This window comes from Narcine bancroftii, chromosome 5 (assembly GCF_036971445.1).
Source record: "Narcine bancroftii isolate sNarBan1 chromosome 5, sNarBan1.hap1, whole genome shotgun sequence".
Classification (NCBI taxonomy): Eukaryota; Metazoa; Chordata; class Chondrichthyes; order Torpediniformes; family Narcinidae; genus Narcine; species Narcine bancroftii.
This window is the reverse complement of record NC_091473.1, coordinates 90,552,449-90,578,666: the sequence shown is the minus strand read 5'-3', so window position 1 is coordinate 90,578,666 and position 26,218 is coordinate 90,552,449. Positions and strand designations below refer to the sequence as shown.

The following is a 26,218-nucleotide window of genomic DNA, read 5'->3' as shown; positions in this document are numbered from 1 at the left end:
GAACAGTAGCATTTTCCTAATTTCTCTCCAAGTATTTACAACTGTTATTGTGTTGAATGTTGAAAGTATAACCAAAGTTAAGAGATGGAAGGAAGAAAGAAAACCAAAAAAATCAACATTAACACAACACAAATATTGACTTTACAAAGTCAATATCATGTTATCTTTAGCCCTTAGGAACTAAAATTGAAAGAGGTTGCTTCTAGTTTTGAAACAAGCAACTTGTATGTGCAAACAGTCAATATTTCTTCTCTGTAATATGTCTTTAGATCACACAGATCAAATTGAATAAAAAAGCAGCAAAACATTATTTCAAAATTACTCTGCGAAAATTAACAGATGCTAAAATTTGCTACAAAATTAAATTTAAATGCTCAAATGCAGAAGAGGTCAATAAATACTTAACTAATTCATCTGCAGAATTCCCAGCGACATAAAATTACTTTTTTATTCCTTTATTGCATAACCTTTGATTTCACTTTTCTATCATTTATCCACTAGTCAATATGAAACCCAAATGCCTAAAACAATTTAATTTTCATTTTCATTGTTATTCTGAATATTGTCCCAAAAGGTGCAATAACAGCACACAGTTCCACGTAAACCAATAGGTGCACTCTTGCAGTTTGCTGGTGAAATTAATGAACTGCTGAGAAGTGCTGTACTATATTTAAGAACGACATTTACTGTGATAAAAAATGAAAATGTTGCACCATGTGAATGCATTTTAAAAGTGCACCAAACTTAGCTACTTAACAACCTTCCTGGCTCCTCAAAAGAAATACATGTACTTTGTCATTCATTCCAATAATTAATTAAATGTATTCTGAAGTTTATATGTGAGATTTCTACCTTAATATCAGATCATGTCCCCCAAACATGCCACAAACTAGTGGTGTTTCCTTTATACCTTGATGAAGAGCTTGAGCCCGAAATGTTGGTTATGTATCTTTATCTTTGCTACATAAAGTACAGTGACCAGCTGAGTTTCTCCAGCATTGTGTTTTTACTCGTAGTGTTTTTTCCTGGTTTGATGCCTGAGAACCTTTCATGTATGATTCTCCCTTGATAATGTTATTGCTGGAGATTGGAGATCTCACAAGAACATAAGAAAATACCTTTCATTCAACCATGTTGATTAGGTTTGATTATATTTAGCTTTCTTAATTGATTAGTTATTTCTTCTTTAACTATTGACTCCAGCATCTTACCAACAACACATGTTAAATTAACTATCCAATAGTCCCCTCATTTCTGTCTTCTTCGGTAGGAGTCACGTGATGGAGTAGTGGCCGGTCGGGTAAAACCAGCCCTCACCAGAAGAAAAAAAGTCAGGAAAAGACAAAGTTCAACAAATATAAAATACAAGAAATAGAAGATAAAGTTACAGAGAAGAGAAAGAATATGGCACCCAAGAAGGAGGAAGTAAAAACAACCAGAAAAAAAGAAAACGAAAAGTCACCACAGAAGAAAGAAGGCCTTACCTGCACGAAGGAACAGGGAGCTGTAGCAGCGAAGTGCGCCCGATCCCCGAGGTTGGTGCCTGCCCTACAGAGTCGCGACATCCCAACCCGTGGACTTCAAAAATGGTTCTCGGAGCCAAACAAAAGTGCACAACTGCGCAATCAAAGGAAAAAGGAAAAAACCGATGGGAGGGGGGCTCAGCTGAGGAGCAGGTAGCCACAGCATGACCAACTGAAGGATGCCGACACCAGGGCGCTCAACTGGAGGATGAGGATGGCAGGAGGGGAGGTAGCGAGGAACCAGGCAAGGGAGAAAGATGGCGGGCTGACCGACAAGAGGACCAACGTCAGGAGGCCCGACAGACAAGCGGCCCAGGAGGGGAGGACCAACAGCAAGAGGAGGACCGACAAAGAGATATAAACAACTCAACACGAAAAACAGAAGAGACACAGACACAAAGATGGGAAGAAGAAGACACAAACACAGGTACAGACACAGAAGAAGAGAAAGAAGAAGACCAAGATCTTCACAGAGAAATAGAAGGTAAAAAGATGGACAGAATATAGATAAAGCCTTTTTTGAAGAACAAATTAGATCATTAAAAGAATGGTTATCATTAGAATTAAAAGAAAAATGAAAAGAGCAGAAGATAAAATGCAAAGTTTAGAACTGGTCATGACAGAAATAGGGAAAAGAGTAGAAAATGTGGAAGAGTGGGAAACGGCTGTAGAAATGGAAGTAAATTACTTATGAGAAAAATTGGAAGAAAGTGACAAAAAAATTAAAGAGACACAAGAGTTGTTATCTCAGAAAATTGATATGTTGGAAAATTATAGTAGGCTAAACAATATAAAAATAGTGGGCCTGACGGGGGGTAAAGAAGGCACAGACATGAAGGAATTTATAAAAGGATGGATCTCGAAGGTCCTATGAATGACAGAAATGCAGGAAGAAATGGAAATAGAAAGGGCACACAGAGCACTCACTCCGAAAATGCAGACACATCAAAAACCAAGATCCATCTTAGTAAAATTATTGAGGTATACAACAAGAGAAAATAACCATATAACCACTTACAGCACAGAACAGGCCAGTTCGGCCCTAGAAGTCCATGCCGTAGCAAATCCCCACCCTCCTAGTCCCACTGACCAGCACCCGGTCCATACCCCTCTAGTCCCTTCCTATCCATGTAACGATCCAGTCTTTCCTTAAATGTAACCAATGATCCCGCCTCGACCACGTCTGCCGGAAGCTCATTCCACATCCCCACCACCCTCTGCGTAAAGAAATTTCCCCTCATGTTCCCCTTATAATTTTCCCCCTTCAATCTTAAACCATGTCCTCTAGTTTGAATCTCCTCCTTTCTTAATTGAAAAAGCCTATCCACATTTACTCTGTCTGTCCCTTTTAAAATCTTAAACACCTCTATCAAGTCCCCTCTCAATCTTCTACGCTCCAGAGAAAAAAGCCCCAGTCTGCATAACCTTTCCCTGTAACTCGGACCCTGAAATCCTGTCAACATTCTCGTGAACCTTCTCTGCACTCTCTCTATTTTGTTTATATCTTTCCTATAATTTGGTGACCAAAACTGTACACAGTACTCCAAATTTGGCCTCACCAATGCCTTGTACAATTTCATCATAACCTCCCTACTCTTGAATTCAATACTCCGATTTATGAAGGCCAACATTCCAAATGCCTTCTTCACCACACCATCTACCTGAGTATCAGCCTTGAGGGTACTATTTACCATAACTCCTAAATCCCTTTGTTGCTCTGCACTCCTCAATTGTCTACCATTCAATGTATATGACCTATTTAAATTTGCCTTTCCAAAATGCAGCACCTCACACTTATCTGTATTAAATTCCATCAGCCACTTCTCAGCCCACACCTCCAGCCTTCCTAAATCACCTTTTAATCTACGGTAATCTACCTCACTGTCCACAACACCACCAATCTTTGTGTCATCCGCAAACTTACTTACCCAATTCTCTACCCCTACATCCAGATCGTTAATATATATAACAAATAATAGTGGACCCAGGACCGAACCCTGAGGAACTCCACTAGTTACCGGCCTCCAATTGGACAAACAATTGTCTACCACTACTCTCTGACACCTTCCATCCAACCACTGCTGAATCCATTTCACTACCTCCTTATTTATACCTAATGCCTCCACCTTTTTTCCTAACCTCCTGTGGGGAACTCTGTCAAAAGCTTTACTAAAGTCCAAATAGACAACATCCACAGCTTTCCCTTCATCAATCTTTTTTGTTACCCCCTCGAAGAACTCAATCAGGTTTGTCAAGCATGATCTACCCCTGACAAAACCATGCTGATTACTCCCTATCAATCCTTGTACGTCCAAAAATTTGTAAATAGCATCCCTCAGAACACTTTCCATCAACTTGCCCACCACAGACGTCAGACTTACAGGCCTATAATTCCCAGGTTTGCATTTGGACCCTTTCTTAAACAGAGGAACCACATGCGCCTCCCTCCAATCCTTTGGTACCACCCCCGTGGCCAATGACATCCTAAATATCTCAGTTAATGGCCCCACTAACTCTCCACTAGCCTCTCTGAGTGTCCTTGGGAATATTTTGTCCGGTCCGGGAGATTTATCCACCTTTATCTTTTTTAACACAGCCATCACTACCTCCTCGGTTATCCTTATATGCTTCATGACTTCCCCACTATTTTTCTTTACTTCAACTGGTTCAACATTTTTTTCCCTAGTGAATACCGAGGCAAAGAAATCATTCAAAATTTCCCCCATTTCCTCAGACTTCTCACTCAGCCTACCCTCGCTATCTACAAGGGGTCCAATTTTATCTCTCACTAATCTTTTACTTTTAATGTACTTATAGAAACCCTTTGGATTTATTTCTACTCTGTCAACCAAAGCCTCTTCATGCCTTTTTTTGGCCTTTCTAATTTATTTCTTAAGATTCCTTCTACACTCCTTGTAGTCCTCCTTCAACTTCTCAACTCCCTGCTCTTTATACCTCTTGTACACCTCCCTTTTTCTTCTAACCAAATTTCCAATATTCCTCGAAAACCAAGCCTCCCTATGACTTCCAGCCTTTCCTTTGATCCAGACTGGGACATAACTACTCTGTACCCTCAAAATTTCTTTTTTGAATATCCTCCATTTTTCATTAACATCCTTACCTGAAAATATCCTGTCCCACTCAATAGTCCCCAAATCCCTTCTTATTCCTACGAAATTTGCTCTTTTCCAATCCAGAACCTCAACTTTAGGCCTCTCCTTGCTCTTCCTTAAAACTACCCTAAAACTAACAGAATTATGGTCACTAGACCCAATTGGTTCTCCAACATTAATGTCCGCTACCTGACCTAGCTCGTTCCCTAACAGGACATCCAGTATTACACTGTCCCGAGTCGGTTTTTCTACTAATTGATTCAGAAAACAATCTTGAACACATTTAACGAACTCCAGCCCATCCAGCCCTCTAACCGTATGGGTATCCCAATCAATGTGTGGGAAGTTAAAATCTCCCATGATCACTACCCTATGATTTTCACACATATAGGTTATCTCCCAACAAATTTGTTCCTCTAATTCCCTTGGCCCATTTGGTGGTCTGTAATACACCCCTATTAGCACCCTCTTGCCTCCTCCACCACTCAATTCCACCCAAACAGCCTCACTGGTCGATCCCTCCATACCATCCTGCCACCTCATGGCAGTAATGTCCTCCCTAACAAGCAGAGCAACTCCTCCTCCTTTTTTACCCCCTGATCTATCACATCTAAATCAAATGTATCACATTTAAAACAAATATACTGGAGTGGGCAAGGAATAAACTTAGAGAAGATAATAAGCCATTGGAATACAAGGGTCAAAAAATATTTTAATACAGTGAAAACGATTTTATGGAAAAAAGGTTATAAATTCATGTTAAGACATCCAGCCGTGCTTAAAATATTTATTCCTGGGGAGCAAAACAGACTGTTCTCAGATCTGGAGGAAGCAGAACAGAAGGAGAGATAAAGAGATGTAACAAGAATGAAGAACGGCAATAAAGTATATACAAAGATGTAAAAACAATGTGTTCGTAAAGAACTGGAGGGAAAAGAGAAGGGAAGGAAGGAAGTAAGGGGGAAAAAAAAGAGAGCATAGCTATATGTGTTAAAAAAAGTGTTTCCTGGGGGGGCTGGGGGAGATGGAATAAACATCACTGCAAAATCAGTTGACTCATTCGAGCAAGATCGCAATCCAAATGGAAAAGGGAGTTGTGGTTGCCCAGCAAGGGATAAGGGGCAATTCAGAGAGGGGGGGGGATCATTTGGGGTTTAGGTATTATTAGGTGTGGGAATTGTTGGAGTATTTTATGTTTTAAATTTGCTGTCATACATTGAGTTTAAAAAGGGAAAACTAATAAATGAAAAAGGGGGGTGGAGGTGGCAAGAAAGTGGGAAAGAGGTGTATGCAAGATATAAGAGGGCCATGTTGAACTATATGACTATAAATATTAATGGAATACATAACAAAATTGAAAGGAAGAGGCTACTAAATTTACTGAAGAAAGAAAAAATAGATATAGCATTTGTGCAGGAAACGCATCTAACTGAAGCAGAACATAACAAATTAAAGAGAGACTGGGTAGGACACGTAGCAGCAGTATCATATAATTCAAAAGCTAGAGGTGTAGCCATATTAGTTAACAAAAATGTACCAATCAAAATAGAGGAGGAAATAATAGATCCAGCAGGGAGGTATGTAATGATAAAATGTCAGATATACTCAGAATTTTGGAATTTGCTCAATATATATATGCACCTAACGAGGAGGATCAAAAGTTTATGCAGGTTATTTTTTGAAGATTGCAGACACACAAGGAAATATATTGATAGGAGGGGATTTTAACCTTAATTTGGACCCAATGTTGCATAAAACTGGACAAAAGACAAGTAAAAAGAATAAAGTTGCCAAATTTATGGTTAAATCAATGCAGGAAATGAAACTTATGGATATATGGAGAAGACAACACACAAGAGAAGGAATATTCATATTATTCGAGGAATACTCAAGGAATGTTATGTTTTTGTTGTAAGCCCATATTCAAGGGAGAGTTAGGAAAACTGAGTATAAAGCTAGACTCTTTTTTTTGGCTTGGCTTCGCGGACGAAGATTTATGGAGGGGGTAAATGTCCACGTCAGCTGCAGGCTCGATTGTGGCTGACAAGTCCGATGGGGACAGGCAGACACGGGTGCAGCGGTTGCAGGGGAAAATTGGTTGGTTGGGGTTGGGTGTTGGGTTTTTCCTCCTTTGTCTTTTGTCAGTGAGGCGGGCTCTACGGTCTTCTTCGAAGGAGGTTGCTGCCCGCCGAACTGTGAGGCGCCAAGATGCACGGTTTGAGGTGATATCAGCCCACTGGCGGTGGTCAATGTGGCAGGCACCAAGAGATTTCTTTAGGCAGTCCTTGTACCTCTTCTTTGGTGCACCTCTGTCACGGTGGCCAGTGGAGAGCTCGCCATATAACACGATCTTGGGAAGACGATGGTCCTCCATTCTGGATACGTGACCCACCCAGCACAGCTGGATCTTCAGCAGCGTGGACTCGATGCTGTCGGCCTCTGCCATCTCGAGTACTTCGATGTTAGGGATGAAGTCGTTCCAATGAATGTTGAGGATGGAGCGGAGACAATGCTGGTGGAAGCGTTCTAGGAGCCCTAGGTGATGACGGTAGAGGACCCATGATTCGGAGCTGAACAGGAGTGTGGGTATGACAACGGCTCTGTATACGCTTATCTTTGTGAGCTTTTTCAGTTGGTTGTTTTTCCAGACTCTTTTGTGTAGTCTTCCAAAGGCGCTATTTGCCTTGGCGAGTCTGTTGTCTATCTCGTTGTCGATCCTTGCATCTGATGAAATGGTGCAGCCGAGATAGGTAAACTGGTTGACCGTTTTGAGTTTTGTGTGCCCGATGGAGATGTGGGGGGGCTGGTAGTCATGGTGGGGAGCTGGCTGATGGAGGACCTCTGTTTTCTTCAGGCTGACTTCCAGGCCAAACATTTTGGCAGTTTCCGCAAAACAGGACATCAAGCGCTGAAGAGCTGGCTCTGAATGGGCAACTAAAGCGGAATCGTCTGCAAAGAGTAGTTCACGGACAAGTTTCTCTTGTGTCTTGGTGTGAGCTTGCAGGCGCCTCAGATTGAAGAGACTGCCATCCGTGTGGTACCGGATGTAAACAGCGTCTTCATTGTTGAGGTCTTTCATGGCTTGGTTCAGCATCATTCTGAAGAAGATTGAAAAGAGGGTTGGTGGACCAACCCTCTTTTCAATAAAGCTAGACTACTATCAGATCATTCACCCTTGTTATTAGACCTGGAGGACATCCCACCAAGAACATATAGATGGAGGTTAAACTCCTTGCTACTTAAAAGGAAGGAATTTAGAACATATTTTGAAATAAACACAGAATCAGTGAAAGTCAAATTTATTATTATCGGATGCAATTAAAGCCTTCATTAGAGGACAGATAATAAGTTATGTAAATAAGAGGAAAAAGGATTACAATCGGGAAATAGAGCAGTTGGAAAGGGAGATAGTAAGTACAGAAAAGGAACTAGTAAAGAGGGATTATATAATGAAAAAGAGAGAATTGGCGGACAAAAAAATTAAATACGAAACATTACAAATGTACAAGGTGGAGAAGGACATAATGAAAACAAAGCAAAAGTATTATGAACTTGGAGAAAAAAAAACCACATAAAATATTAGCCTGGCAACTGAAAACAGAACAAGCTCAAAGAACTGTATTGGCATCAAGGAAAAAGGACAAACAACTTACATATAACCCAGCAGAGATTAATGAAAACATAAAGGAATTTTATGAACAATTGTACCAAACTGAGAACGAGGGGAAAGATGATAAAATAGAGGAGTTTTTAGCTAAAATTGAACTGTCAAAATTGCAAGAAGAGGAACAAAACAAACTAATAAAACCAATTGAAATAGAGGAAGTACAGGATATATTAAAAAAGCTGGGGAACAATAAACCACCAGGAGAGGATGGATTTCCAATAGAATGTTATAAAACATTTAAAGAGTTATTAATTCCTCCTCTCCTGGAAGTAATGAACCAGGTAGAAGAAACACAAAACTTGCCAGATTCATGTAAGACAGCAATAATTACATTAATACCAAAGACGGGGAAAGATCCATTAACACCAGCATCAATATCTCTACTTAACTCAGATTATAAGATCATAGCAAAATTATTAGCACAGATTGGCTGATTGTGTACCAAAAATAGCAAAACAAGATCAAACTGGATTTATTAAGAAAAGACGAACAGAGGATAATGTCTGTAAACTTATTAATCTAATTCATGCAGTTCAAGGAAATAAGAAACCAACAGTGGTTGTTGCTTTAGACGCAGAAAAAGCCTTTGACAGAGTAGAGTGGAACTACTTATTTAAAGTATTACAGAAGTTCAATCTACCAGAAAAATATATTAATTGGATTAAAGGATTGTATAATGGACTGTTGGCGAAGGTAGCAGTAAATGGATATGTTTTGAACCAATTTAAATCAAGTAAGTCAACTAGACAGGGATGTCTATTGTCCCCCTCATTGTTCAACTTAGCAATAGAACCTTTGGCAGAACAGATAAGGATAGAAAATAAAATAAAAGGGATACAAATAAAGGAGGAGTATAAAATCATCTTATTTGCAGATGACATCATAGTATACCTAACAGAACCAAAGGTATCAGTAAAAGAATTACATAAGAAATTGAAGGAATATGGAGAAATATCGGGGTACACGATCAATGCAAAGAAAAGTGAAGTGATGCCAATGAGTAATGTGGATTATACAGAATTTTTTTTTAAATCACCATTTAAATGGCAAGCACAAGCAATTCGATACCTAGGGATCAGGTTAGATAATAACTTAAGCTACTTCTACAAACTAAATTATCAGCCACAAATAAAGAAATTGCAGGAAGACTTAGAACATTGATAGGGAGGGTAAACTGCATTAAAAAGAATGTGTTCCCAAGGATATAATACTTATTTCAAACGTTACCAATTCCTTTAACAGAGAAATTCTTTAATGAACTAAAAAGAATAATAAGGAAATTCTTGTGGAAAGGGAGGAAACTGAGGTTAGCATTAGATAAATTAGCAGAGAGGTATAATCAAGGTGGTTTGCAGTTACCAAATTTTAGAAATTATTATAGAGCTGCACAATTAAGGTATTTATCAGATTTTACCATGCTGGACTAAGATAGAATTAGATAAAATAGGGGAGAAGGTACTGGAACATCTACTTTATCAGTGGGATGAAAAATTGGTGCAATATAAAAGGTCACCAGTATTGCATCATTTACTTAATATATGGAAGAAGATCCATTTAGAAAGGAAAAAAAACGATTTACCAAATACCAAAATTATTATTGACCCAAAATCCACTAATCCCTTTTACAATAGATAACCTTTCCTTTAGAGAATGGGAGAGAAAAGGAATCAAAAGCAGAGAAAATTGTTTTTTGGGATATAATTTATTAACATTTGAACAAATGTACAAATATGGAATAACTCATGGTACAATGTTTGCATATCATCAACTGAAGGCTTATTTAAAGGATAAATTTGGAAACAGATTGAGATTACATGAAGGAAGCAGCTTTGAAAATGTGATTACATTTATAACAAACATGTACATTAAGCTGCAAGATAAGGAAAATGATGAAATAAGCTATAAACCTAAACAAAAGTGGGAAAAGGATTTAAACATAAAGATAAAAAATGAAGTATGGGAAAAGTTATGTTCTGGAACTATGAAGAATACAATAAACACAAGGTTACGCATGATAGAGTATAATTGGTTACACAGGGTATATAATCACTCCTCAAAAATTAAAAGACTGGGATCCAACATTATCAGATTGATGTTTTCGCTTTAAGAAGGAAATGGGAACAACAATACATGCAATTTGGGCATGTATGAAATTGAATATGTTTTGTGAAAAACTAAATCAGATATTAAATAAAAAGACAAAAAATAACACACCAAAAAATCCAGAGATCTTTCTTTTAAATAACATAAGAAGTAAAGAATTAGGCCTCAAATTGGATAAAGCGCAAAAAAGATTCATTATGATATCCTTAGCAGTAGCAAAAAAATGTATAATGTCAACTTGGAAAATGGAAGAGAGCCTGAGAGTACAGCAATGGTACATAGAAATGAATAAGTGTATTACACTGGAAAAAAATAACATAATTTTAAAAATAATGTCACATTGTTTGAACAAATTTGGGAATCGTACATGGAACATATCAGAGAGAGCTTGCCTCGGACCCCCATCTCCTAAAATGATAAGAAGACAAAACGACTTGATTCAGAGTGTAAAAGTAGATGATGCATTTTTCTTGTTTATTTTCCTTTGTGTGAAGATATTGTTTTATGGTTTTATTGTATTGTATATGTTGAATATTTATGGGTTTTGGAGAGGGATGGGAAGAGGAGAGTGAGGGAAAGGGGGAAAAAGGAAGAAAATGCCACTGTGTATATTTAATGAGAAATGTTTGTACATATTTTGGTTGATATGGTTCACAGTGTGAAAAATAAAAAATTATATAAAAAAATAAATAATTTTTTTTGTCTTATAGGAATATAGGAACTAGGAACAGGAGTAGGCCAAAATGGCCCTTCGAACCTGCTCCGCCATTCAATACGTTCATGGCTGATCTAATTTATGACCTATCTCCACCTATCTGCCTTCTCCCCATATCTCCCAATTCCTCTATCATGTAAAAATTTATCTAACCAAATTTTAAATATGTTTAATGAGGCAACCTCAACAACTTCCCTGGTTAGAGAATTCCAAACATTCACTATTCTCTGGGGAAAAACTATTTTTCCTCATCTCTGTCCTAAATCTACTCCCCCGAATCTTGAAACTACGTCCTCTCATTTTAGTTTCCCCGGCCAGCTCAAAAAACCTTCCTACATCTATCCTATCCATACCCTTCATAATCCTATATGTTTCTATAACATCTCCTCTCATTCTTCTGAACTTGAGCGAATACAATCCTAGACGATTTAATCTTTCATCATAAGTCAACCCTTTCATCCCAGGGATCAACTTAGTAAACCTCCTCTGGACTGTCTCCAAAGCCAGTATATCCTTCCTCAAATATGGAGACCAGAACTGGACACAGTACTCCAGGTGCAGTCTCACCAGTACCTTATACAGTTGCAACATTACCTCCCTACTCCTGAATTCAATTCCTCTAGCGATGAAGGCCAACATTCCATTTGCCTTCTTAATGACCTGCTGCACCTGCAACCTAACTTTTTGCGATTCATGCACAAGCACTCTCAAGTCCCTTTGCACAACAGCATGCTGTAGTTTTTCACCCTTTAAATAATAATCAGCTCTTTTATTTTTCTTGCCAAAGTGGATAACCTCACACTTACTAACATTGTACTCCATCTGCCAGACCTTTGCCCACTCATCCAGCTTAACTATATCCCTCTGCAGACTCTCCACATCCTCATTACAATTTGCTCTTCCACTCAATTTGGTGTCATCCGCAAACTTGGCTACACCACATTTTGTCCCCTCCTCCAAGTCATCAATGTAAATGATGAACAGTTGTTGGCCTAACACTGACCCCTGCGGCACCCCACTTACCACTCTCTGCCAACCTGAAAAACTCCCATTTATCCCGACTCTCTGCCTCCTGTCAGACAACCAATTTTCAATCCAGGCCAATATACTTCCCCGGACTCCACTTTCCTGTAACTTACTGAGAAGTCTCTTGTGCGACACCTTATCAAACGCTTTCTGGAAATCCAAATATACAACATCAACCTGTTCTCCTCTATCCACCGCACCCATTATATCTTCAAAGAATCCTAACAAGTTTGTCAAACAAGATCTTCCCTTTCTAAAACCATGCTGCGTCTGCCTGATTGAACCCTTACGTTCCAAAAGTTTCACTATTTCATCTTTAATGACGGCTTCAAGCATTTTTCCAACTACAGACGTCAAGCTAATTGGCCAATAATTTCCAGTCTTCTGCCTACATCCCTTCTTAAAAAGTGGCGTGATATTTGCTGTCTTCCAGTCTGCCAGGACCTGCCCAGAATCCAAGGAATTTTGGTATATGACCACCAATGCATCAACTATAACTTCTGCCATTTCCTTCAGAATCCTTGGATGCATATCATCAGGACCAGGTGATTTGTCTGGCTTTAGTCCCATTAGTTTCTCCATCACTTCTTCCTTTGTAACAACTATTTTATCAAGGCCCTCCCCAATATTCGCATCCTTAACTCCGCACTTGGGCATGCTGGACGTGTCTTCCACCATGAAGACTGACACAAAATATTTGTTTAATGCCTCGGCCATTTCCTCATTTTTTGCTACCAGTTTTCCTTTCTCATCCTCCAAGGGTCCTATGTTAACTCTGGCCACCCTCTTCCGTTTTATATATTTATAAAATTTTTTGCTTTCTGTTTTTATATTTTGTGCCAATTTACTTTCATAATCCTTTTTCCCATTTCTTATTACCCGCTTTGTAACCCCTTGTTGTCTCTTAAAGTTTTCCCAATCTTCCAGTTTTCCACTGCTCTTTGCAGCTTTGTACACCTGCGCCTTCAATTTTATACTCTCCTTTATTTCCTTTGTTAACCACGGTTGATTTTTCCCTCTTTTGCTGCCCTTTTTCCTGACCGGAATATATTTTTGTTGAGCATTACAAAATATTTCTTTGAAAATCTTCCACTGTTCCTCAACTGTTTCATCAATTAGTCTGTGCTCCCAATCCACTCTGCCCAATTCCTCCCTCATCCTATGGTAGTCAACCCTGTTTAAGCATAATATATTAGTTTTAGATCTAACTATTTCCCCTTGGAGAGGGTGAGCAAATTTAAGTTCTTGGGAGTCACTATCTCAGAGGATCTTTCCGGGACCCAACATACTAGTGGCATTGTGAAGAAAGCTCCTCAGGAGTTTGTGGAGGTTTGGTAATGAGATTAGAAACACTGGCAAATTTCTACAGAGGTGTGGTAGAAAGTGTGCTGACTGGCTGCATCATGGTCTAGTATGGAAATATCCCTAAGTGTAAACCCCTCCAAAAGGTAGTGGATACAGCCTAGGAAATCACAGGCAAAAACCCTCCCCACTATTGAGCACATCTACAGGGAGTGCTGCCATTGGAGAGCAGCAGCAATCACTAAAGACCCTCACCACCCAGCACACGCTCTGTTCTCTCTGCAGCCATCAGGAAAGAGATATAGGTGCCACAAGACATGCACCACCAGGTTCAGCAACAGCTGCTACCCCTCCACCATCAGACTCCTCAACAACAAACTCAATTAGAAGGTCCTTTCATACAGTCAAAAAACCCGAATGTAAAAGCAGAGATCCTCTGCCTTTACATCAGGAGATTTACCTCCATGAATACATCCTGGCTGACTCCACAGCGCCAACTGCAATCCCTCTCGGGGGAAGGGCGGAGCACTGTTCTCCACCACCCTGCATGAATGTAATGCCACTGCAAGTAGCTGTCTAGGACTGGGATGACAACGTCGCAGTGACATCATCAACCCATGACCCATCTCACTCACCCCTCTCCCTCCATGACCCCTTCAGGGCAGGGGCCATCAGGGCAGGGATGGCCGGTGGGAGCCATCAGGGCAGGGGTGGCTGGTGGGAGCTGTCAGGGCATTGGGGACCGGCAGAGGCTGTCAGAGGGCAGCCGGTGGAGGCTGCCACAGCCCCGCCGACTGCTCCGACACATCATCGGGCCTCTTCAGCCTTAAGGGCACCTGTCAGCACCAGGAGCTTAATACGCAACAGAACAATAGCCGTCTTCCCTACTCATAATTCCCCCATGCAGCTGGAACCAATCTGGGAAACTCAGAGCGGTTCCGGTTGTGTGGGGGATTATGGGTAGGGAAGACAGCTATTGCTCTGCCACGTATTTATGACAGGTTGTGCCATGGCAATAGTTGCTCCACCTACAGCGGCTGCGGATGATGCACCAAGGTGCCACTCTGCATAAAACCAGCACTGGAGCAGGTAAGTTTAAGATTTTTATTTGCCTCTGCAGCCAGCATCGAAACGGAGGCCAAGCATGAAAACACCTAGAGACTCAGTTAAGGACTCTTACTTGTGCACTTCATTCATTTTCTTTTTGTTCTCTCTGTATTGCACAATGTGCTTATAGTTCTTTGCTTGTTTACATATTTTACACTGTGTACAGTTTATCTTTTGCATTACCAATTAGTGGTAATTCTGCCATGCCTGCAGGTAAAAGGAATCTCAGGGCTGTATGTGATGTCATGTAAGTAGACTGACAATAAATCTGAAATCTGTTTCTAGAATGTTATCTTTATTCATGCTCAATTACTATTAACTGGAATGTTCAGTTCCAGGCACAAAAAAGGATGTGTCTCATAGACTGAAATTAGAAACTTTGAAAATTACCTTTATCATTTTGGGCTCTGACAATTTAAGACTTTTTGTAGTAGTAGCTCCCATCTCGAAGGTGGAAGAAACAGAGGTCTTATGACTTCTAGAGGTAGATGGCCTTATTGAAAGTTTAGCATCACCTGAAATAGAATTGGAAATGCAGTGGGAATCAATATTTACATTAATATTGTTCTAATAATCACAGAATTTGATGCAACATAAAGGTTAGCTATAGTACAATCCAATCTTTTGCCCACTTCTTTAAATTCTATCCTCAGTTATATTCCCAATTCCTCTGATTAGAAAATATATGATTCTTTTGGGTATACATGTATCCATTTACAAAATTTTAAAATCATCCTGCCCATTAGAGAAAATTCAGGAGTAAAATTGCCATTTTCCCCTTCACATTTGTACTACTTAACAAATAATTAACGGGGGACTTGGACTTACTGAAAATATCAGAACATTTTTAAAGTGTGAGTACAGATATACCCCACTTTAAAGAATTAGAGCGTTCCTATGGAATATTTTGTGAGCTGAAATGGTGTAAAGCGAGAAGCAATTGCCATTGATTTCTATGGGAAAATTTTTTGAGCACTCCCAGACCCAAAAAATAACCCACCAAATACCGAATAACACATAAAACAGCACTAACATTAATTAATAACAGGAATGATATGATCAATAAACATTAATACACAGGCTATAAAGTAGAAATAATGTATGTACAGTGTAGTTAGGCTAAGTCTTCGGAGGTTGGGGTGGTGGGAAGTACTGGGATGTATAAGAGAGAGGAAAAGGGTCAACTATTGACATCTCATCATCGCCTGAATCGGTCTACACGTTCTTCTGTGTCTGCCTGCCTTGATGTCAAAAGTTGAGGTCCTTTATTTGCTGTGGCTGGTGCGGAAGACTTGAAATTTTGGAAGTATGCTTGACTGCTGAGCCTCACGCCTTTTTCTATCATACAGTTCTTTGTAGGCACTCACAGCATCCAGCAAAATTGCTCTAAACCTACATGCCTTTTCAAAATTAAAGTCATATTTTTCTGCAATCATTGCAATATTGTCAATCATGGAGAAAATCGTGCAAATGCTTCACACTCAGTTCCTGGATGACTTCACTTTTGGGCCATTCGCTATTGCATTCAGTTTCGATTTGTACCCTTTCTTCTTGCAATTGCATCTGTCGGTTCTTGGTCATGGATGCCAACATTGTCATCTTCGTCAGCTTCCACAAACCCAGCCTCCTTGGCCAGATTCGCTATTTCTGTATTTATTGTTGTTGGATTGAAGGTTTGAAAATCGTTCACTGCTTCGGGACACAGTTTCCTCCCAATGCCATTTCTCATCGAGACTATTAGCATGTCAAGAGCATCTCCAAGGTGGCCGGTTGTCAATTTTATATTGTCGTCTTTCCAAGTCTCTCGCAAAGGTGCTTCGGAGTTGCCTCCTCTATCAATGGCTCTTACAATTAAACGCATCACACTTTGTGTGTAGTAAGCCTAATTGTGGCTATTAGACCTTGGTCACACGATTGCAAGAATGATGTCATATTCGGTGGTAAGAATGTTACCACCATACTCGGTAATGCTAGGTGGATGAGTAGCACAATTATAAACCTAGCATAGATTTTATCTACAGTATTTTTCAATAAAAGGACTAACGTATCCATTTATGTACTCAGAGAAAACCATTTGTGAGTTCCAACTGCTTGGATGTGAATGAAATACAACAGGAAGTGTATTTTTATCAATGCCTTTAAGTGCCCCCGAATTTTCTGAATTGTGCACTATTAGAGGCCTTAGAACAGCATTGAAGTAAACCTGTCCTTCGATGACTTGTGTCCTTTGGCTTGCTTTTCTTCCATCAAAATAATGTCTTGCACAGCAATATTTTCCAATAAATTGCAGTTTCATCACAGTTGAACACTTGCTTATTCGAATAAGCACGGTATGTGATTCTTTTCTTCAATTCTTCTGGGAACTTTTTGGCAGCTTTAGTATCAACTGAAGCACTCTTTCCAGTAATCTTTATGCTATGAAGCTGCCCTCATCTCAAAAATTGATCAAACCAGCCAAGACGACTTTTAAATTCCACTTTTGCAACACTTTCGTCATTATTGTCCAGTGCTTTCTGTTTCAACTTATGAAAAAGAATGACTGATTTCTCAAGTATAAGATAGCTTAATGGAATTAATGGAATACACATTTTACATCTATCAATCCACTCAAGCAATAGACTTTCCATTTTCTCCATTGCTGGATGCCGACTAAAAGAGGCTACTTTGTTTCTAGTTGAACCAATAATAACTTCAGCAGCTCTCAAGGTTTTTTCTCTGTGTGTAAATAGTACGAATGGTGGATGCAGGCATGTTCAATGCACGCACACTGCCTTTATTTCGTTTACCGTAATCCAAACAATTATGTCCAGCTCTACAATAAGCATAACACCCTTACGAGCTCTCTTAGGCTTTTCCAATACATTGGGACACATCCTGCTAACAGATGCACAATATAAATCGAGATAAAGCACAGATGTTCATAGACACAGTTCAAAGCCTTGATGTTGACTGTAGTTCCCAAGGAAGGAGCTGCTCGAGGTGCATGCGCAGCCTTGGGATGCGCGCACACACGGTTTTCTTCGTAAAAGCAAATTTTTGTCATTCGATCATTTGTAAAGTAGGGTGCCCCTGTATAACATTATCACACAATTTTGGGAAATACAAAACTTTTCTACAAGAAATCTTTAATTAAAATTAAAATTGCCATTTCAAAACCAGAAAGGTTACCCAATTTACTCAAGATATATCTCTGACACACTGCTGAATATTTTCTTGAGATAATTGCAATTTAGTTTATGGTATATTGTATTAACAAACATAATGGCATCTACTGTAATTCTGTGGATTACCTTATCAATCATTACATCATCATAATTTGTAATTTAAGGCAATTGAAATCTTTCAAATTCAACTACAAGAGATTTTTGATTAAAAATAACCTTCCTTTCTAAATGTGGCAGATGATACAAAGAAATACTGTGGCAGTGTTTACCTTTTCTGGGAATTGTTTCAATCTCTGAGTGTTGAGAAACTCCCAGTCGTGATTTTGTTGGAGGTGACCATTCAAGTGAAGTCAAGCTTCCAAACTGTTGTTGCTTCATCTTGGCATCAGCATCCAATCTTCCTACTGCATTCTTTTGACTTGTTTCAATTGTCATCATAAATAATCTACAGAACTATAAAGCGCCACACAATCAACATGTTTCCTTGCCCAATCAGTATATCATACATATTCCAGATTTTTATTAAAAAGAGATGTAGCTATGCATTTAAGTTTGATTTAAATATGTTTTTTAAGTCTGATATCTTAGTATTAATTACTTTTCTTTTTGTTAGTATTTTAATCGGCTATGTTTTTGTTTTTTTTTGTAAGTGGTTTTTTTTCTCACATATATTATTAACTTTATTAATTCTTCACTCTTTATTTTGGGGGGGAAAGGGGGGGTTGGACTAATTTGAGTTGGGTTATTAATGTGTAATAATTATTGGGAAGGGTATAGTTTATTTAGATTACTGATATTGTATTGTAATTTTATTATTTTATTCTTAATTTTTTTTAATGTAATCCTATATGTTATTCATGTTATAAAATCTTAAATAAAGTTTAAAAAAAAAAGAGATGTAGCATGGTAACAGGCCCAACCAACCCAGAGCCCATGCTGCCCAAATACATCAATTAACCTGCAAACCTGTACACTTTTGTAGGAGGGAGGAATCCAGAGGAAACCCACGCAGGTCACAAGGATAATGTACAAACTCCTTACAGACACCATTGGATTTGAATCCAAACTACAATGCTAACCATGTTGCCCTTAAAAAAAATTCAACTAAAACTTAAAAAGAAAAAAAATCTACTCATTAATACTCCTTCAGGAATCAAAACTACTCCATCCTTCTTTTAGAAGGCTTAAATTTCCATTTTAATGATTTTATTCAAATGATAGGCTACGCTTCATCAACAAATGTAAATTGTTGGAATTATAAAACTTGGTCAAGGCACAAAGAGGCAAGTATCACCAAAGGTTAAAAATAATAGGTTAGGAAAAAGGAAAACCAAGCAATAATGACAAAACAACATTGCACATTTTAAAGGTGTATTGATTTTAGCTCAAAATGAACAAATTTGTAGTTTTGAGAAACTGGAAGAGGGATGGGAATGGATTATTTCAATGGATATAGAGTTCAAGTTTATTATCATTTTATTTCTCACACAACCTGACCAAACACTGTCCCTCCAGACCATGGTGCACACAGAAAAATACACAGGAAATAATGATCACATAAATAATCAAAATAAATATCTGGAATGATTTACACTGTTATAGGATGCTGTTCATCAATCTCACAGCCTGTAGGAAGAAGCAATTCCCCAGCCTGGCAGTCCTGATTTTGATGCTCCTGTGTCACCTTCTTCATGGTCGTGGGTTCATTGTGTGCTGAATTCAAAGGGTCTTCTATAATCCTTGAGCTCTATTTAGATAATGCTCCTAGCAAATGTCACCAATAGAGGAAAGGAAGACCCCAGTGATTCTCTTGGGTGTTTTAATCATCTTCTGTATAGACTTCTGATCTGAGGTTTTTGCAGCTACCATGCCACACATGGCTAGAAAGGATACTCTCAAATGAGCTCCTGTAAAATGTTTTGTCAAGATGGGGGCTGGTAGCCTTGCCCTCCTTAGGAAGTAGAGATGCTGTTGTACCTTCTTGAACAATGAGGAGGTGCTGTGAGTCCAGGACAGGTTGTCCTTTATATACATGCCAAGGAAATTTGTGCTCTCCTCTCTCTCCACGATGGAACTGTTAATGTGTAGTGGAGAATGGTTGACCTTCCTCCTGAAGTCTACAATGAAACAACCGGATATCGACAAGGACTGGGCTTGAGCATTTGTAAGATGTCATTCCTGTCTGGGCCCAAAAATGACTGATCGTGGTCAAAGCATTCTTTCAAACTATGTCCTAATGGGATCAATACTTTAAATAATGCATACACAAAAATGTAATATTATTAAAAGGATTAATTCTAACTATCTTTTAAATCACTTGAGATTAAAAGTAGACTTCATCAAGTGCTTGTGAAACAAAGGAAAATGCTGAAGTGACTGGATGTGAGACACAAAAAATGTTATTTGGCAGATGGTTCAGTCAAAGTAGTAGATTTTAAAGCATCTTAAAGAAGGAAAGAGAGGTAAAGAGGCCAAGAGGTTTTTAGAGTAAATTCCAGAGCTTCGAGCCACAGCAGCTGAAGGCACAGCTGCCAATGCCAAGTGATTGCATTTGGGGATGTACAAGAGGCTGGAATTAAAGGAGCAGCAATCGATTGGAGGGTTACAAGCCTAGATGAAATTACCGAAATAGAGGATGAGACCTTAACTGGATTTAAAAATGAAAGAAAATTTTAAAATTGCGGCTTTGTTTAAATAGAAATTAAAAATGATCAGCAAACTCAGAGTAAAGTGCAAGTTATTCCAACTAAACAGCAATCATTGCAAATAAAATCTGTTTGGACCACAAGATCTGTTTAGATCCAATTTAATGAGCGATAGCAATGTCAAGTTTAATTTCAATTATATACCCAGTCAAAGAGAATTAAAACGAGTAGAAAGGTGACAGTATTACAAGCTCCCATTTCATTTCGTGTATCACTTTAAGGGCTAGTACAGGCTGTATAGCTTCGGAGAGATTGGGTGGCAACAGCTATTACAGGCTATATACAAATTCGCTACTTTGTAGAGGAGAAAGAACATTGGGTGCTTTTTACAGGGATACAGGTGCTGAGAGAGTCATGTGCATGTAACATTGAAGGAACAGAATTCATGATCAGCAGCCATCTCATTGAACACAGAGCAGGAATGTATGATAATGGACAATTCGGCTGGTTCTCCCAGTCCGGGGAATTATTGAACCTCACTGTGACCAACGGAAAGGTCACTTTGAATGACCCGTATCTGGGTTTTGAAAGCATTTTGTTTCCCCTACACAAGGAAAAGGGGAGTTGTGACAACTGTTCATACAAAAGAATATTTTCTCTAGAAGAAACTCGATAAGGATTCATGAGTTTTTGGCAGTCTGGTCACTCAGTCTCTCCCATCTCCTTCATGATTATTTCTATGCATCAGTTTAAAAGTCTACATTTCGACAATGGATTTTTCAGACTGAACTTTGAAATGACTTTCCACAACTGTGCCTAAGCTGTAGACACACACATACAGGTATGCCCACATACATTTTGTTTCCCCTACACAAGGAAAAGGGGAGTTGTGACAACTGTTCATACAAAAGAATATTTTCTGTAGAAGAAACTCGATAAGAATTCATGAGTTTTTGACAGTCTGGTCACTCAGTCTCTCCCATCTCCTTCATGATTATTTCTATGCATCAGTTTAAAAGTCTACATTTCGACAATGGATTTTTAAGACTGAACTTTGAAATGACTATCCACAACTGTGCCTAAGCTGTCAACACACACACAGGCACGCCCACATACGCAGTTTGTTTTGGTTGACTAATGTGTTACATTATTAATAGTTAACAAATATAGTTTTCTAAAAGCAAAACACTAACACTGCTTTGATGAATTTCTGTTGCTGCTGGTCTGTGAATGTAACAAAATGGGGTCTCATCAGGTATCTGATCAAAATAGGAGCTTATTGATTTATTGATTTTCGATTTGATTGAATTACTTTTTTAAATCCAATTAAAAGGCATGGGGAAGTGTGGGAAAACAGCAACAATGGATATTGATGAGTTTTTGAAATTTCCATCCTCTGTGGGATTGCAGAGGGTAAAAAAGGATAAGTTGGCGGTTATTATCAAAAAGATGGGACTTGATACGATAAAAGTGTCTATGTAAAAGGCAGAGATCTGGAGAATTATTGTAAAAAAAACTATATAGCAATAGGGAAGTTTGGAGAGGAGGAATTAGAACGGTTTCCCAAGAGTAAATCCCTTGAGCAGCAGTTACTGTTGGAACAGACAGAGTTAGAAAAACGAAGCAGAGAAGCAAAGCTAGTTTGAGAGAGAGAGATGAAAAACAGAGTTCCACCTTCAGGTCCTAGCGAGAGATGAGTGACCATTAGAGAGGTGAGGTTAGGTTAGTTCCTCCATTTGATGATGTTGAGAGTGATAAATACTTGCAGCATTTCAAGTAATTTGCTGAGAGTTTAAAATGGCCACAAGACCATTGATCCCTTATGTTACAAAGAGTGATTAAAGGCCTTTACAACAGAACAAGCTGCTGATTATGAGACTGTAAAGCAAGACATGCTTAAAGCTTATGTGCAAAAATTCAGGAAATTGGTAAACCAATTTTATACGGCTTTTACGTATGACAAAGCTGTGTGATTTGACCAATAGTGCATATCAAAAGCTATAACCGACTGAGAGCATAGTTGAGGAAATTAAAAGGTGCATTCCTAATGACATCAAAACATATTTAGAGGAAAAGGGAGTGAAAATTTGCAACAAATCTGCTAAATTAGTGGTTGAGTATGTTTTAACCCAAAAGGTTAAGTTTGTACCAAGTAGAACCTTCCAAAGGTTCTAATATGGACTATCCAAGCAAAGTAGAAAATAAATCGGAAAATAGTGCTCGGGGTAAAGATGACAGGAAGCAAGTTTTTTTTTCTTTTTTTTTAAATTTTTTATTTTTCACACCATAAATCACATTAGCCATGATATACACTATTTCTTTTTCACACATATACAGTGACTTTTTCTCCCCCCCCCCCTTTCCTCCCAAACCACCCCCCCACCCCCCCCTCTCATCCATTTTAGGTATACAATCTAGGTTGCATTAAGCCAGTCAGACAATGTTGTCATTCAACAAAATTACACCAGAAATTCTACTGAGTCCATTCTTTTCTTTCCTTCTCCTTCCATCAACTTAGGTAATGTTTGTCCCCGGTAGGTTTTCGCTATTGTATTTAATGTAAGGCTCCTATACTTGTTCGAATATTTCAATATTATTTTTTAACCTATATGTTATTTTTTCTAATGGAATACATTTATTCATTTAAATTTAGTAGTTTCTTCCTTTTAATTTGGTTATGTATTCCATTAATATTTAAAGACATATAGTTCATCGTAGCCCTTTTATATTTTGTTTATCTTTTTCCGTTTTTCCATCATTACCTTTCCTCCTTTTCCATTTCTGTTTTCTTATTTTCAACTCTTTATAAGACAACATTCCTACAACATCCAACATTTTCCTTATTCTCTTATTTCTATCTTATTTATCCCCAATCTCCCCTTCACCTCCTGAGTTGTCCTTTATCCCTTGTCGGACAACCACATCTCCCCTCTCCATTTGGATTTGCGAATCCACTCGCAAGCGTCAACTGATTTTGCAGTGACCGCTATTTCCCCCCACCCCGCCTCCCCCAGAAAAGATTTCACTTTTCATATGTCACAAAGGTCACTCTTTTAATTCCCTCCTTATTCTCTCTATTCCATTACCTTCCCTTATTAATTCTTGTCTATACTATCTATATTTTCCTCTAAGTACAGATATATTCATGTATGCTCATTGTCTCTATTCACTCTTATACCTCTTTACCCGCATACATATCAATCGTAATCATTTTTACTCTCATTACCCATCTTCATCCCTCAGTCTATTTTTGTCTTTACCCACATACATATCAATTGTGATCATTTTAACTCTCATTACCCGTCTTCCTCCCTCAGTCTATTTTTGTAATTGTTCTGCAAATTTTCGTGCTTCTTCTGGATCCGAGAATAGTCTGTTTTGTTGTCCTGGAATAAATATTTTCAATACCGCTGGATGCTTTAGTATAAATTTATACCCTTTCTTCCATAAAATCGCCTTTGCTGTATTGAACTCTTTTCTCTTCTTTAGGAGTTCAAAACTTATATCTGGATAAATGAAGATTTTTTGCACTTTATACTCCAGTGGTTTGTTGCCCTCTCTTACTTTTTCCATTGTCTTCTCCAGTACCTTTTCTCTTGTAGTATATCTTAGGAATTTTACTACAATAGATCTTGGTTTTTGTTGTGGTTGTGGTTTAGAGGCCAATACTCTATGTGCCCTTTCTATTTCCATTTCTTGCTGTAGTTCTGGACATCCTAGGGTCTTAGGGATCCACTCTTTTATAAACTCCCTCATATTCTTGCCTTCTTCATCTTCCTTAAGGCCCACTATCTTTATGTTATTTCTTCTGTTATGGTTTTCCATTGTATCTATTTTTTGAGCTAGTAGTTCTTGTGTCTCTTTAGCTTTTTTATTAGACTTCTCCAATTTCTTTTTTAAGTCTTCTACCTCCATTTCTGCTGCTACTGCCCGCTCTTCCATCTTGTCCATTTTCTTTCCCATTTCTGTTAAGGTCATATCCATTTTATTTATTTTCTCTTCTGTGTTGTTTATTCTTTTTCTTAAATCCTTAAATTCCTGTGTTTGCCATTCTTTAAATGACTCCATGTATCCTTTAATAAGTGCAAGTATATCCTTTACCTTGCCTTTCTTTTCTTCTTCTATTTCCCTGTACTCTTCCTCTTCTTCTTCCTCTGGGTTGACCATCTGTTGTTTCTTTGATGCCCTTTCCTCCTCTTCTTTCTTGTTTCCATTGTCTTCTGTGGTCTCTTCTTGCTGCAGGTGTTCTGCAGCTGTCGTTGCCGGCTGTGGAGATCGACTCCCCAGCTGGTTCCCCCTCCCGTCGGTGTGTTTCTTTTTATTCGCATCACGCATGCGCGATACTTCGCGCATGCGCGGTTGCGCACTTTTACTCGGCTCTGCGAGCCATTTTTGTAGTCCATTATTTACCGACCTGAGGGAGCGGGTTTCTCTCTCCGCAGCGGGCCTCTTCGGACAGGTAAGGCCTTCACCTTTTTCCTCCTTTGTCTTCTCTTCCTCTCTTCTTACCGTTGCTTTCGATTTTTCTTTTTTTGTCGCCATCTTCTTTCCACCTTTATACTCACTTTTCTGTAACTTTTATTTCTGTGCCTTTGTGTTTTCCTTTGTTTTTCCCGACTTTTCTGGAGAGGGCTGGAGTTCACCGTCCGGCCACTACTCCATCACGTGACTCCTCCGACAGGAAGCAAGTTAAGGAAAAACATTTGGGTCCCCTTTGCCACTATTTTAAGAAACCTGGTCACATGATAGCAAATTGTTCCGTGCTGAGAAAAAAAAGAAAGAAAAGGAGCCAAAGAGATTAAAAATATAGAAATTAAAAAGGTTCCAGACCTGCTGGTAACATTAGGGATGGATTCAAATATTTTGTGTCAGAAGGTTTGGTTTGTGTTTGTCTCGCAAAACCGCTGGTTTGCATAAGTCAGCTGTGCTTATTAATTCCTTTATGTTACAATCTGGTATAATTGATGCATGGAGATTTTTTTAACCCTGACGATAAAGTTTTCTGTAGCATTGCTGAAGGCAGAACTGCTGAATTAAATGCTGTCCACACCAAGCAAGTAAACCAGTAATCGCCGTTTATTCAAATCATGTGCGTTGCTTTTTAGGGGAGGTGACAGGCTCACAGGAGTGAAGTCATAATGCTGCTGTGAGGCCTGGTCGTTTCCCTAGCAATGTGCCCTGCTGTGCTGGCTGATTGCTAGGGCGACTCGGCCCATTGTGTGCAAGGTTGACCTGGCCCGCTACACCACCCCCTCCCCCAAAATCGCAGACTCTTTGGGTGAGGTTTGGGAGATCTTTGGGTGCACACCCCTGGCCCCATTGCATAGGGGCAGGGAAAGGCTCTGGACAGTTTAAGTGGGCTTTCTTGAGGTGCTCGACTGCCTAGAGTATATACAATTTTATATATAGTATTTTCAGTACCTTGAAAGGCCCTTTGTAAGGGCACTGCGGGGGTTGGGGTGGGTAACCTGGTTTGCCCCGTCTTACAACGACAAAGTCTGCAGCTTTGAGTTCTTGTGGGATGCGGCTGGTTGGCTTCCCATGGGTGGTGATAGAATGTGGACGTGGGTAGGCGATGTGGTTCCTCAGCTGCTATAGGATGTCCAGGGAGTTTGGTGATGTTTCCGTGGAGCCGAAATGGCCTTTAGTATGCCAATGGACTTTGGCTCGCTAGCATTGTACACAAGTTTTTACCCAAAGTGAAACTGTGCCAAAGCCCATGCCATACGAACCTATCCGAAATGAGGCAGACAGTTGACCAGATGGAAGGATGAGAGAGTTCATGCACTTGATTGAATACCCACTGTCTCCAGGTCACAGGCAGGATTGGCCTGGGTGGTCTGTTGACATATC

At 39.1% G+C, this 26,218-nt stretch overlaps 1 protein-coding gene across 3 annotated transcripts in view; it reads right to left on the bottom strand.

Moving 5' to 3' along the window:
• efcab7 (EF-hand calcium binding domain 7) overlaps positions 1-26,218 on the bottom strand; it is a 123,192-nt gene that overhangs the window by 78,542 nt on the left and 18,432 nt on the right. For 2 of the 3 annotated variants that reach the window (XM_069938322.1, XM_069938321.1), the window contains exons 5-6: positions 17,990-18,173; positions 14,947-15,071 (exon numbers count right to left, since the gene is read on the bottom strand). The exons of the other annotated variant lie outside the window; for it this stretch is intronic. In XM_069938322.1, the coding sequence (XP_069794423.1) occupies positions 14,947-15,071; positions 17,990-18,173 (309 nt within the window). The remainder of the gene's footprint in view (positions 1-14,946; positions 15,072-17,989; positions 18,174-26,218) is intronic. 3 annotated transcript variants of the gene reach the window in all.